Source organism: Salarias fasciatus, chromosome 23 (genome assembly GCF_902148845.1).
Source record: "Salarias fasciatus chromosome 23, fSalaFa1.1, whole genome shotgun sequence".
NCBI classification, from domain to species: Eukaryota; Metazoa; Chordata; class Actinopteri; order Blenniiformes; family Blenniidae; genus Salarias; species Salarias fasciatus.
The window spans coordinates 33,336,946-33,352,118 of NC_043766.1; the positions used below are offsets into that span (position 1 = coordinate 33,336,946).

The following is a 15,173-nucleotide window of genomic DNA, read 5'->3' on the forward strand; positions in this document are numbered from 1 at the left end:
TAAGAGTGAATTAGAGTGTTATATTGCTGGCAAGAGTTTAAAGTCTTGAGACTTTCCAAAAAAAAAAGAAAAAAAAAAAGGCAAATAGAGGGGACTTAAGGAGAGGCGGATTTAACAGTTTGATGCCTGTCGTCTTCCTCCTGGTGTATGTTGGTTCTCTTTCCATTCCAGTACACTTGCGACTGTATAATGAATTATGCCGATGTTGAATTAGCATGTAGCTGTCGCTTCGGCTCTGGCGCCCGCCTCATGACAGGACCACCGTAGCACAGGCTGGTGCGGAGCGAGAGGCTTCCGCTGTGATTTATTAACTGCTGAAGCCACAATGAAGTGTGCCCACTGAAGCACCAATGCAAACAAATAGGGCCAGGGCCATCACTGTAAATTCAAGCGGACAGGCCGACCGCAGCCTGACCAGAAAAGGGTTAATTATGCAAAAGCGCTTGGCTCTCACCAGACGGGATGGTTTTTAAAGGGGCGACTCTTTGAGGCTGGAGTGCACCACATGCTGTTTATCATTAGAGAAATGTTACACCATGCTTTGGAGCAAACTCCGCTTCTTTTTTATGGCTTCGATCAGTAATAATTTAAATCCCTTTTAGGTTTTCTTTTTTTTTTTTTTTTAATCGGGTAGAAGCCAGGTTCGTCATGTCACAGCAGAAAAAATAAGCTACTGAAAGATTATGAAAGCTACGCTGAAATGAGCTGGGAGTTTGATGCTTTTGAAGAATTTTTAGAGTTTATAGAATAGTGTTTTATGCAACGTCTTAATGAAGTTTGAGTCAGTGTTTTGAGCAAATATCAAGCTAATATAATAAAGCCATTGCATATCTGAGCACTGATAATTCTCACTGTTAATGTTTGCACGATTGCTGCAGACGGTAAACTGCCTCTGCTCAGCAGTTTGCAGCACTGCAGGTCAACGCGGCTCTATTGCAGATCTGGGATTATTTTAGCTCAATTATCGTGCTTTTATAAGGAAGTAATTGCTGTAAAGTAATAAGATGATTTAAGGCTGCCAGCGTCTGCTGTCTTCACAATTAAAACCAAACTATTTCCTCTTACAGTTTCTCGGTAACTTTAATGATAAAACTTTCTGATTCAGCTCGGTGGTGGGATTACACTAACAATGAGTTTAGATTCAACGGAAAAGATTAATTAAAAATTACAAAACTCACATCAGTTCAGTCGAAGGTGTTCAGCTGCCGTGACCGGAAACTGAGCTGAGATGTTACTGTGTAGAGAAGTGTGTTAGCAGAGCGTGTTGCCTTCCGCAGAGGAAGCAGGAGTTAGTGTGTCCGCTCAGGAGGTGCTAGGCTGGACCACCATATAAAGTCTAGAATAATAATTTTCTCCCTGTTTTGACCAAAATTTTGAAAATAAAAAAGCCAAGAATTCTACTTCATTACCCTAATTTTAAGAACAGCATAACAATTAGCGCTGCTCAATATCAATACGAACTAAGTTCATATTTCAATACTCTTGCTCCCTGTGGCCACACTGCTGAGTCACCAGCACAAAATCAAGGAAAAAATTACCAAAAATAACACAGTCAACAAACTGCTCAGCTTCTGTAATATTACCTGCAGACTCATGTGATGACCAAACCAATGCCGCAGATACAACTGGCGAAAATTAGAAACAAGAGACAAGAAAATGTAAAAGCAGTAAACCATTAACTAAGAACTTTGGATTCATACTAAATCATATTATCACAGCAATGAGCCTCTGCCATGCAGTAACAGGCTTTTATCTACAGCAGAGGACACGGACTGACTCTACGGAGGTGAAATAAAGAGGAGCGTGTAGCCGAGCGCTCTGATGAAAACATCACTGGGTCTGAAGTCCTTCTCGTCAAAGAGCTCTCAGAAATGTCAGAGCAGGCGGCTGCTGATCTGCCCGGGCATGCTGCTGTCACCTGACCGGCATCGAGTGTCACTCCTGGCCGGCTCTCCCCGACGCTGCCGCCGGTGACGCAACGCCGCGGATCACATTACAACACGAGGGCGCGGAGCGGAGGGTCCCTCCAAAGGTCTCCACCGGGTCCAGCCCAGGCGTCCAGGCTCTGTCAGAGGCCTCTGTGTTTCCCCGTCCGTCTCACCGTGACAGAACAGCCCAGCGTCATTAATTAAACATCAGGGCCCCCCGACACCACCACCCCAATCACACCCATCGCCATGACGGGCTGCCATGCCAACGGTCCCTGTCGACACGCCTTCGGAATCGAGACGGGGATTACATATGGTAATGGTTTTTGACAGCCTGCCATTTGCCTCTGTTAATCTGATAGGATGAGGTATCTGGACTGCAGAGCGTGGCGGGCTGCACTTCTGTTGAGTTTGAAACTGTGATACCCTGAAGAAGAAAAAAAGACCAAAAGAATAATTTCTGAAGACGCGAGCAGTGTCCTGGAAGAAATCTTAATCCCCTTGACAAGCTCTTGATACAATTTCCAAATATTGTCACAGACCCAAAGTGTATTTTTAGACCTGAATCTTGCTTGTGCTTCCTGTCAATGTTGATATTTCCCACATTTATGAACTCCTATCAAGTACGGTGAGATTATGTGCCAATCTCTGATGGACCTCAGCGATAGGATCTCTGTCTGAAAAAATAAATAAAAACGCTAGTTACGGTGCTCAGGGCGCTAACTCACTTTTGTTTTGACACAGTTAATTCCAGTTATGGCAGAAAACTCATTCTCAGGCCAGCTACAGATTTTATATTCACTGTTAAAAAAACACTTGTGACATTTGTTCAGATTTTTTTCAATACGATATAATCCATTATAAGGGTATGTGGCTGAGGTGATCCACCAGAGCATCCAGTTCGTCCTCAGTAAAACTCTGTAGTGTTTTCACATTGTGGTATTAGTTAAAGCCCATTTCTTCACTCACCGCTTCTCATACATTGCACTAAAGTGACGTGTCACACCATCTTGTGGTAAATGAGGCTAGCTTGTTGCTAACTTCAGAGGATGTCTGACAATATCCTGCAGCCTGACTACCAGGCTCTAATGTACTTAGTTACTTTTCAAAGTTGTGTCATCTGCAAAGAACTTGATAAAGAGAAATACAAGTAGGAGGCCTAAACATTGATTTCCTGTGGAAAGTATTTTTGAAGGCCACAAACAATGCAAGTTATTGTTCCAGATCTGGAAAGTAAAGTCAGAGCTTTCTCTGTAACGCTGCATCTCTGCTGTGATTCCTTTAATCAATACTCTGGTAGCCGAACCGTCTTCATACAAAACTGAGCTTCTCAAGTGACCACATATAAGAGGAACGCAGAACGTTACACTCAAAATAAGAAACAAAGTCGGGAACGTCCTCCCCCTTACATTCCCAAATACCAGTGTAAATCAAGCATGATATTCCCAACCCCCTTCGTTGGTTGTGGAAATGAAATATGTACTCCCAAACAAATGATCCGACCGTTAGAGCCTCCACCGCTCCGCCAGCAAATCGTCCCGGGCTTCTACTAAATATTGATTTGATTTGTAAAAGGCCAGATATTGGGAGGTGAAAGGAATGTCATCTGTGTCCTCCTCCACTTAGCTTTCTCTCTCGCCCGGTGACATTCTGTCCGTGAGCTGCTCTACAAATATTTTTCCCCACCTGGGCGTCTTCGGTAAAGTCAGAAAGCTGAAAGCAAAACGCATGTTTGTTTGTTTGTTTTTTTTCTTTTTAATAACGCATAAAATGAAGCAATAAACCCCCGACGTATGCGTCCTTGTGAAAATTGCTTGTCAACAGCGAGGAGTGGGGGGGTTGTCGTCTGACAACAAGCCATCTCTGGAACGCCTCCATGTGGGAAAAGGCATCCATTAGAGCCATACAGCAGAATGTGTGTTCACGGAGGGGGGAGTGAGGCCAAATCTCTCTCTCTCTCTCTCTGTTTCTCTCTCTTACACACACACACACACACACACACACACACACAGGATTGTTTATCCCTGGGAGAACGTTCAGTGTTTGTCTGCGGGTGGCTAAGTAAGTTCAGCAGCGCTATTGGACAGGGAGTGCCCAGCAGACCCAAGGCTCGACAAACATTAGGATGAATCAATTAGGCTGCCATTAACCAATAAAGTGGCCCTCACTGAGTCGTGTAATTATGACCCACAGCAAAGCCTATTTTATGGCGGCACATTATCCCTCATTTCTTTTCTTTATTAATTTTATTTGTTTGAGATAATCCCTCCATGGTTTTAATTATGGGCTTTCAGTTCAGTGTGGTATAAATAAATCATCGTTGGGAGCCGTTGTGTCATTTTTTTTTTTTCCTATGAAAGGTGCCGTGCGACAAAAGATTGTCTGGAAGAGCTGATTGCATTTGTTGTTTTAGTTCACGTGGGATCCAGTGTGGGATCGGGGGCTTTTCCTACCAGATTGAACGACAAGAGGCGCCGGGATGGAGCCGATGCTATAGGCAGGCAGCTACTTAGCTTGTTTCCAGCTCGGAGGACGCTGTGTAAGTGTGACAGTGTGCTGTCAATGAGGGATGACAGTACACAGCCAACATGGCGTAATGCATTGTTCCCTTCCTGGGTCCCTCTTGACAGATGCTCTCCGAGACGGCTGGATCAGCAGCCAGAGCCGAGCCGGGATCCCGCCGTACGAGGAGGGGACGCAGCGCGCCGCTTATTAACGGAAGGGGCGATAGACGTGTCAACAGCCCTCGTCTGGGGAGGGTGTCGTGGAGTTCCTCTAATTATCAATTATTTTGGTTAACCGTCGTCGTCGTTTGCTTTCCATCCATCCCTGACCTTTTGTTATCTTGAGTTAAAAAAAAATGTCAGCGTGTGTGTGTGTGTGTGTGTGTGTGTGTGTGTGTGTGTGTGTGTGTGTGTGTGTGTGTGTGTGTGTGTGTGTTTTCCTGGTTCCTTTCCAAGAGATCTCCTAAGAAATGACCTTCTTTGCAACAGGCTCTCTTCTAGCTTCGATGCTAACGGAGCTTCACGCCAAGTGAAATAAACACTTCTCGAGCGCAAACGCTGAAACTTGGCAGACGTGGATTGCTTCTTCTTTTCTTTTTTTTTTTCTTTTTTCTGTAGACTCTGGGAATTTTTATGTTCCCTTTTCACTTGACAGTCTAGACACTTTATGAGTCCAGGGGAAGACATCTGGCCCCGGATCACTTTGCCTGAAACATCAGAGAAGAACTTCTCTTCGTACAGTTGCATGGCGGCGTTCTGCTGATTTCCCGATAATAACCACTGTATCTAAAACCCTCTTTCCTCCAGAGATACTGCCACTACATATATTTTTCTCCCATTTGCCGTCCAGGCTGTTGGGTATCTGTTGCTTCCGCCATCGTTTCTCTTTGACCGATCCATCCGTTTGCGAAAGCTCCTGATTCTTCTTCTCTTCTCGTACTGAACCTGAACACAGGAGTGACTCGCTGTACCGTCTCACCAACTTAACATTGAAACTTCGTTGACGTGAAAACGCCACTCTTTCATTGCGTGTTGGGGGTTCGTTCACAAACATTTATTACTGCATCTACATCGTCACAAAAGTGTTACTCAAAGATGTTTCATGCATAAATAACAACACTATTTTAAGCTTTAATTCACTTACTTTGATATATTTTGCATTTACAGCATATCATTGGCACAAAATTGAACCAGTCAAGTAATAAAATGACCAAACTGTTTATGTGTAACAGCTGTGGGTGTTTTTAGTGCTTCATGGGAAAACTAGAAGCTTCGTTCTTGTTTTGTACATTTGGTTCTGGAGGAGCGTTCAGCCTCTGATGAGCAGTTTGGAAAGAAAATACCATGCAAATTTAATGACTATTGAATTAAAGGCAGTTCCACCACTGTTTAATATGTTTCAATAGTTTTTGAGAAAAATACGGTAGTGTAGATTTTCAGTTGTACTTCCTGATTGTGTTCCTCGTCTTTGTGAATAAGTTGAACGAACTGTTGGAGGCCTGCAGTTGTTTGACACTTTTAGGATATAAAGAGAGTAGTTAACATTACTTTGACTGTTTTCTGGCATTTTAAAAGGCAAACAACTTCAGATGATCTCACTCTTTAGCCTTATAATTTCCATGGATTCTATATTTTCCAGTGTGAGACGAGGCATTGCCAGCTCACTGAACTTTTTCTGTTTTTACGGAAAAACCAGGTCTTTTTTTTGTAATGGAGCGCCAAACTTGTCTGGAGGGTACCTTAAACCATAAATCTCGTAAAGGATTTTTTTATTCAATGTAACTTGTTATTGTGCACTTGGTCACACGTTGTCAGTCGTCTTTCTTCCTCTTTAAGTGCGCTCCGCTCCGACTTGTTTTCCCAACTGGAAATTACTTCCAGAAAGTGCGGCTCATTTTCTTCCATGGGATATTGTGGTGCGCTCTCATTTTAACACCCACTTTAGTCTGGTATTTATGAGGTGGTAACTGTAGGAGGGGAGGAAGCAGAGGAAGAAAGACCCTCTCTGTACGGCGAGCGAGCGGCGAGCGAGCGGCGAGCGAGCGGCTAACTCAGGCGGACAGCAGGGTTTAGGGTTTCTGGCGTGCGGCCGGGTTTTGACATGGCCGCCGAGATGAGCTGAACCCCTCCATACGTTAGCGGAGTGACGAGGGGATCCGGCTAATGAGACCGGATGTCGGTACAGTCCCGCCGTCCCCCGGGACCCCCTTTCCCCCCCTCCTCCCTCGCTCAATCTACCTCCCGCCGAACGCCGCGCGCCGCGGCCTGAACCCCTGACCTTGTCCACTCGCCAACAGTTAGCGTATTTGCATTTCCAGTCTACTTAAAGGCAGAAGCAGGGGTATGGAGGGGGTGGGGGTGACTGTGGGACTACAGCCGGCTTCATTCTCAGCCCCGGTGACCCCCCACTGCCCCGGAATCGGGGCCCGACCAACCCGGACCGCAGTCTGGGGTTAATGCACCAAGCGCTCTTATTGTCTCTGAATTAATGAGGTGCTCTCTGCCTGTCTCCTCTCATTCGGAGACAAATGATGAGCTGCGCCTTCCTCAAGTGGCCGTTGACACCCACCGGGGTGTGGAGTCACAGAGCGCGTGTCGAGCCGCCCCACCCCGCCCCCGCCACCGCCGCCACCACCACCTTTCCCAGTAACCGCGGCGCCAGCTGCCGCTGATGCGCCCTCGATGTCCACTCTGGGATCAATTTGGATTCTGTCGCGGCGCTTCACTCCACAACCAGGAGCCGGCCTTTTTATATTGAAATGGATGGCTCTCAGATGAAGGAGGGAGATCAAGCAGTATTTTTCACCTCAGAAGAGATGATGGGACACAGCGGCGCTACAGAATGTCGAGGGAGACCTCTAGTGGCGGCCAGATGCAGCCGCCTGATACGGTCTGCTTTATTGTACAGGACAACACATATTTGTCCCATCACATCAGATTATTCTGAACCACCCTGCAATGTTTTTGGTGGCTGTCCAGCTCAATCCTGCATGAAAGACCTCCATTCTCTCCGAACTGAACACAAATAATCATGATGAATGTAGTCAAGGCTCTGTCGGCTGGAAATTCATCAGCTGGAAAAAACACTCGAAGAAGGAAAAGTTTAAAAAGAAAAAAAAGTAGAAATGTTTCAGTCATAAATCCATCTTCTGAGAGTTTTCTGTGGAAATAAATGCTGACGTTCCATCATTGTTAAGATGTTCCTCTCTCTTTTTAGCTTGATTTGAATTTATTTATGGTCTATTTTTACAAATTGAACTACATTTTTAAAATGTTATGACATTTTGAAGACAAAATAACTCCTGGATTAGTTCAGAAAATTACATGCAATGTATTGCCAGCTGAAATGTATCTTTTTCTTCTTATTATTTTCATTTAAAGGTCTTTTTATGTGTTTTTATAATTCCTCCATTATTTTGTGTCTTAAAGCATTAGAAGTATTTAGTGGACACATAACACATAATTCTTCTGTGTATCTCTTATTGCATTTTGTGAAATAAACACCTGAAAGAAGAGTAAAGAAAAAAATATCAAAAACAGCCAAATAACAAAAACCTGTATGAAACAGTAACCACCTGTAAAAGCCAGTAACAGCGTAAATCATTGATGTCTGTAAAGAGAGATAAAACACCTGAAAAGATAAGTGTGGCGTGGATGTGGAGGTTTTTCAGTGTGTTTTCAGGCTTTGTGCAGATCTTGGTGATCTGGTGTGTTGGAGCCGTAATACTTTTAAAAAAACTCTGGAATATTTGAACTTGATGAAGTGAATTTTAGCTTGATTCTTAGCTGACTTCAGATCTAAATCCTTTAATTTACGCCGCGGTCCAGGCGGAGCCGCTTCAGGTTGGAGTGGTGCTTCTGCAGAAACCGTCCGTCTCCTTCTCCTAATTTGTCGGCGCTCTTACCTCTCCCTCCATCCTGTGCATGCGTGTCTTCCTCCTCCTCGGCCTCGACCCCCCGACTGCCCGGCTGACAGCTTGTTACGACAACACGCCGCCGCAGGTGTGACCTTTTGTGACTGACCTTTGTGCCCTTCTCCTGTCATCGCAGTGCTGAGCATCCGCGGCGCCCAGGAGGAGGAGCCCCCGGACCCGCAGCTCATGCGGCTAGACAACATGCTGCTGGCGGAGGGCGTGTCCGGACCGGAGAAAGGCGGCGGGTCGGCCGCCGCCGCCGCAGCGGCCGCCGCCTCGGGAGGCGCAGGGGCGGACAACTCGGCCGAGCACTCCGACTACAGAGCCAAGCTGTCCCAGATCAGACAGATCTACCACACGGAGCTGGAGAAGTACGAACAGGTGAGGACCGCCGAGCCCCGGGTCGGGACGCCTCACGTCATCAGGACCGCCTCAGACGCCCCCTGCAGGACACACACTTCTGTTCACACCAGATTACTGACATGACATGTACTACCGATTCATCACGGAACTTCAGACCGCATTAAACAACACAAAAAAAAGTAATAACTGGCCTTCGTCAACTCTATTGCAAGAAATTGTCTGTAAATTTATCTGTATCTACTGACAAAAGAAAAAAGTGAAGTTTTTAAGCTCTGAGAGGAATCAGGCAATCTCATGTTTCATCTCAAAGCTGCTATTATTAACATTATTCTGTTGATGTCACGTCTTATTACCTAAAGGTCGAGTCACTGGTGGAAAAGTGACGTAAACATTTGGCTAAATCAGTTGTTGAATAGCCAATGGATCGTCTTCAATCCACCAGTAGGCCAGCGGCACGCATACCCACTTCCCTAGTCCGATTGCTGTCTTGAACCCACTTGTACATATTCAGGGTTTCACTCCCTCGATTACTGCTAGCAGACTGTATCTGACCCCATCATGCTGATGCTACATGGCTAAGGCAGACTGAAGTGTGGCGTGATAAGACCCATAATCGCAACTTTCAGCTTTTCAGTCAGTTTGTCCTTCGCCAGATAAAGACACACTGAAAAGTGTTGAGCTGTGCTTTTCAGTAATTAGTAAATGGAACTGCACAACTGACCATGCGAGTTGACTCCAGTATCACTGCCTCGTTTTGTTACAGCCCTGATTTAGGGATTTTGACCAGGTGCTTCATTATTGAGCAGGTGTAATTTCCAACATTAAGTCTGTAGAGTCATGAAAATCCCCCCAAATCCTAGAAAATAGACCTTGCATCTATCTTTACTGATTGAGTCAGAATTAAACAACAAAGCCTCAGTTGACTAATGATCGATTGAAATTAGTGATGCAGTGATTCCTTTTTTTTAAGCATGAGTATCAAACTTTGCCTACTCTCCGATACCAGGTAAAATCAAATTCATGCTCCACATGCAAACAACAACGTTGCCATGAACCCCCAGGTGCAGTAGACTTTAGACCGGGGGATCAAGATGCTGCTGCCGCCCCGGCTCACTGTTCATGTATCAGTCATACTTTAATCACATTTAGCATCATTGGCACAACAGTCTCAAATCTCATTAGCATGTAGCATGTAGCATGTGGCGCTGCTCAGAGTTACGTGCTGAACAGTTAAACTAATGAGCCACGTCGTTCTAACTCTGCAGGTTCTCTGATGATTAAGTTGCTGGTCTTGTACCAATTATCTTTCTCCTCCTTATATTTTGGCCAAACATGATTTACAGTCTTGCTTTTGTCATTCTCATTAATATCAAAGAATGTCCAACACAAACCCGATACCAGTATTGGATCCGGTACTGGTATCGGTGTCAGTTCATCTCAAATTGAACTCTTTAGTTCCAGCTCCGTTAAATTCTGCATTTACTCTGTGAGCTACCCAAACACAGGTTTGAAAATCAGTTTGATAGTTGCAGTGATGGTGGTGGAGGAGGAGGAGGAGGGCGAGAGGTGCAACTCGATAAGCGATGCGTTCACAACAGTAGCAGCAACGATCGCATCCCCTCTCAGATGAGTGAGAGCGAGACAGATGAACATGCAGATAGACAGACACAGACAAAAGCCTGACATGGCTGAATCCAGAGAGAGATCGACAGGAGGAGCAGGAATAAGAAAGAGGAGACAGTCAGAGACACCGGAGTCAGGGGTGTATTATTGAGGCAAATTCATGCCCGGTGTCACACGGGGTGGGTGGGGTGGGGGTGTGAATGAAGCATCACGCCATGTTTGTGTCTCAGGGCTGGCTACGCTGTGAAAAAGTGTATATGTGAGAGGGGGGCACAGCTGTCATTGATTCCTTTCAACATACTGCCACCACTATTTCAGTTAAATATGAAACATATCAGCACTCATATACACCTGCATGGGCCTCATGAGAAAGCTCAGCCTACAGCTACATTAACCAAGGTGTCAAGCTTTTTGATTTGTTTCATGAGTGGATTTGAAATCCACGCACCCTGTAGTTAAGGTTTGACACCATGCATTGACAAATCGAGAACTCATCTGGAGTTTTGTTCAACTTTCAGTGAGTCAGCGTGTTGTACAGAATGGCTGAAGTAAGCTTGCAGCTGCTGGAGCTTCAAGTTATTGTTGATTTAAATTACTAATGCTTCTTCACTTTTTGGACTTCAGATAGGCAAGAAGCTAACGTGTATAAAAAAAAGTTGTTAACCCATTTTAACTGATTTTTGTTCTGTCTTTTGTTTGGTTTTGTTTTTGTTTTGCAAACTTTAAATTATTTACAAACAATGTCGTTCAGCACTTGCCTTTTATGGCATTACATCTTGATTCTCCCTTAGCAACCAGTTGATAGTTTTGATTATTCTAGCTAACACTCATCGATTAAACTGCTTGTTTTCCTAGTTACGTCTGTTACTAGTTAAGTACAGATGAGACAAGGTCCAAAACACCTCAAAACTATTAATCCCTACTAATTAATACATTTTGTATTATTGTCAATGTAGCTTTCAAAATGTAGTGTAAATTCTAAAAAGTTGTCAGCTGTAGCAACATATTGGCCTCACCACAGCTCAGAGCTTTGGCATTGGTTTGTTTATAACTTTTTACAAAGATCTTCAGGATTGTCTAATTATTCAAAAATCAGGTCTAGAACCCACAACTTCCTCTTTTCATGTTGGAATTGAGGACAGACTGGATGCTGGATCAAGTGTCCATCAAGCATTTTCACTCAAACTCTATTAATTGATTGAAGTTATTCAAAGAAGTTCAGTTCTGAACTTCTGTTCTTCAGTTCTGTTCAGTTTTAATATTTCATCATACACCTGTCAATACTTCATGTTTGACAGTTAGATGAAGGTAGTAACTGTGTCATTAATTCTGTCCTCACTTAAACGCTGAGGGATTTCATGTCTTCTGTAAATATATAATTGACAATAGCCTCATAGCCATAACATGAACAGACCATAGACATTTATTAATCGACCTAAACACATTGTCAACCTTGGAATTAGTCAAAACTAGAAATAAATGCAGCACCAGAACAGCATTACTCACACAGATAACAACAATGAAACTAAAGCAATCACAAAGTTAAAACATGAACAGTGTCCCTCAAGGAATGTATTGTAGACACTCAGATGTAAAAATGAGAAGGAATGATCAAAGTTTGAACAGAAAAGAAATTCTCGCTGGAAATTTTCTGAATCGGGAGAGCAGATGGGCGAAAACATGGTGCTGCTGCAGAGCAAAGACACCAAAGTCTCTCCGGAGACTGAGCTCGGTACCAAAGGCAAGGAAACCTATTTGGTGGCTGAACACAGGGCTGAAGGCAGCAAAGCTCCTCTGGGGGCAGAGCAAAGGGCCAAAGGCAATGAAGCTGCTCCGGGGGCCGTGCAAGGGGCCAAAGCAATGAAACTTTTCTCGGGGCCACGCAAGGGGCCAAAGCCAATGAAACCCATTTGGTGGTCGAGCAAGGGGCCAAAGGCAATGAAACTGCTCAGGGCGCCAAACAAGGGCCAAAGGCAATGAAACCTGTCTGGGATCTGTTCAAGGGGCCAAAGGCTATGAGGCTGCTGTGGGGGCCACGCAAGGGGCCAATGGCAATGACGCTTCTCTGAGGGCCACACAAGGGCTAAAGGTGGTGAAACCTGTCTTGGGGCCTAGCAAGGGCCCAAAGGCAATGAAGCCTGTCTGGGGTCTGAGCAAGGGGCCAAAGGAATGAAACCTGTCTGGGATCTGAGCAAGGGGCCAAAGGCAATGAAACCTGTCTGGGATCTGAGCAAGGGGCCAAAGGCAATGAAGCTGCTCTGGGGGCCATGCAAGGGCTAAAGGTGGTGAAACCTGTCTTGGGGCCTAGCAAGGGCCCAAAGGCAATGAAGTATGTCTGGGATCTGAGCAAGGGGCCAAAGGAAATTAAGCCTGTATGGGGTCTGAGCAAGGGGCCAAAGGAAATGAAACCTGTCTGGGATCTGAGCAAGGGGCCAAAGGCAATGAAACCTGTCTGGGATCTGAGCAAGGGGCCAAAGGCAATGAAGCTGCTCTGGGGGCCACGCAAAGGGCGAACGGCAATGAAGCTTCTCTGAGGGCCACACAAGGGGCCAAAGGCAATGAAACATCTCTCAAAGGCACGCAAGGGGCCATAGGCAATGAAACCCATTTGGGGGTCGAGCAAGGGGCCAAAGGTAGTGAAACCGCTCAGGGGGCCAAGCAAGGGCCAAAGTTAATGAAACATGTCTGGGGGCCTAGCAAGGGCCCAAGGGCAATGAAGCCTGTCTGTGATCTGAGCAAGGGGCCAAAGGCAATGAAACTGCTCAGGGCGCCAAGGAAGAGGCCAAAGGCAATAAAGCTGCTATGGTGGTTGAGTAAAGGGCCAAAGGCAATAGAACTGTTATATGGGAAATGCAAGGGGCCAAAGGCAACAAAGCTTCTCTGGGGGCCATGCAAGGGGTCAAAGCCAATGAAGCTTCTCTTGGAGCCAAGCAAGAGGCTGAAGGCAATGAAGGACATCTGGAGGCCGAGCGAGGGGCAAAAGGCAATGAAACTGCTTGGGGGGCCAAGCAAAGGGCTAAAGGCAATAAAGCTGCTCTGGTAGCTGAGCTAAGGGCCAAAGGCAATGAAGCTTCTCTGGAGGCAGCGCAAGGGGCCAAAGGCAATGAAGCTGCTCTGGGGGCTGTGCAAGGGGCCAAGGGCAATGAAACTGCTCTGGGGGCAGTTCGAGGGGCCAAAGCAAATGAAGCTTGGCTGTGCAAGGGCCAAGGGAAATGAGGTTTCTTCGGGGACCTAATGGTATTCCAAAGGCAATGAGTCCCTTCTGGGGGCTTTTCAAATGGGGCCAAAGGCAATGAGGCTCCTCTGGAGGCCAGCTAATGGGTGAAAGGCAGTGAATATCCCTCAGGGGCCAAACAAGAGGCTAAAGGCATTGAATCTCCTCATGGGACCTATAGGGCCAAAAGCAACAAAAGTCATCTGGGAGACAAGCATGGGGCCTTAGGCAATGAAGCTCCTGTTGGGGCAAACTAATGAGCGGAAGACACTGAAGCTCCTCTGAAAAAAGAAAAGAGCTAAAGGCAACCATGCTCTTCTGGGGTTTTGCAGGCTGCCAAGGGCAACTAAGCTCTTCCAGGGGCAAAGCAAAGGGCCGAAGGTTAAGAAACCCCTCTGTGCCTGAACAGGAGGGCAGTATGATTGAAGGAAGATATATCAAAGACAGAGATCCCTTTTGGGGGCTGAGCTGCCACATGAATGAGCACCGAAGCATGAAGATGTGAGATGTTGCCCCCCCCCCCCCCCCCCCCCCCCCCTTGGCAATAGGCACAGGAACCGAGACAAGCAGAAGAAGTGTCAAAGACATATCCTCCGGGACCCCCTCAAGGCTCGGTACAGGGGCACAGTGAGGTAACTCTCCATGGACCCTATCAGAGGCCAGCAGAGGAACTGGGAGAGATGGGCCTTCACTTGCTTCTAAAAGGTGGACACAAGAACATAGGGGGAAGGTCATCCTGGGACCCATCAGAGAATACTAGTGAAGCTGATAAAAGTGGGCCTTCATAGACCCCCTCCAATATGGGGAAAAATTATTTTTCAGAGGTGGGCTCTCCAGAACCCTCTCAGAATTGGCCAGAGGAACTGCAGACCCCTCTCAGTTATGGGCAGAGGAACAGAGAGAGGTGGGTTCTCCTGGAACCCCCATAGATGGGTAGAAGGACTGTCAAAGGCAGGTCCTCTGGGACACCATCAGGGTTGGGTGTAGGAGCAGACCGAGGCGAGACCAGCAGAGGAATTGACAGATGTGGGCCTTGCAACCACTTCTAAAAGACAGCACAAGAAAGCACAGCGACAGAGAGTGGCAGCTCATCCTGGTCTCCATCAAAGGATGGTGGAGAAGGTGAGTCCCTCTGGACCCCTTCAAAGATCAGTAGAGGAAGTGTCAGAGGTGGGTTCCACACAGTATTGGGCAGCATAAATGAAAAATGCAGGTCCTCCGGGACCCCTCAGGGTTGGGCACAGGAGATAGAGCGAAGCGAGTCTCCGTGGACACCCTCAGAGACCAGCAAAGGAACTGGCAGAGGTGCACCCTTCAGGACCCTCTCAAAGTCGGGCTACAGAAGTGACGAAAGAAGGATTCTTTGGAGATGGATGAAGGAACAGATGGCAGTGGGTCTGAATAGACCAGTAACCTCCAACATGTGCAGCTCCAAACTGTCGATTCCCATGTCGAAAATATGCATCACAGGATCAATGATTCTGCTAGACCTCTGCAGGCTCCACAGTGGGGTTGATGCACCCAGAGATGATAGATGGAGCAGTGACAATATCTCTGCTGTTTACCAGCACTAGTTCTGTGGTGTCAGAGGCCCTGTTCATACTTGGCATTGACCTACATCTCGGGT

General features: G+C 46.2%; 1 protein-coding gene across 3 annotated transcripts in view; it reads left to right on the forward strand.

Annotated features, from left to right (window-relative positions):
* The window catches only part of LOC115381379 (pre-B-cell leukemia transcription factor 1), a 78,512-nt gene that overhangs the window by 44,890 nt on the left and 18,449 nt on the right, over positions 1–15,173 (forward strand). For all 3 annotated transcript variants that reach the window (XM_030082712.1, XM_030082711.1, XM_030082710.1), the window contains exon 3: positions 8,483–8,727. In XM_030082712.1, coding sequence (XP_029938572.1) covers positions 8,483–8,727 — 245 coding nt within the window. The remainder of the gene's footprint in view (positions 1–8,482; positions 8,728–15,173) is intronic.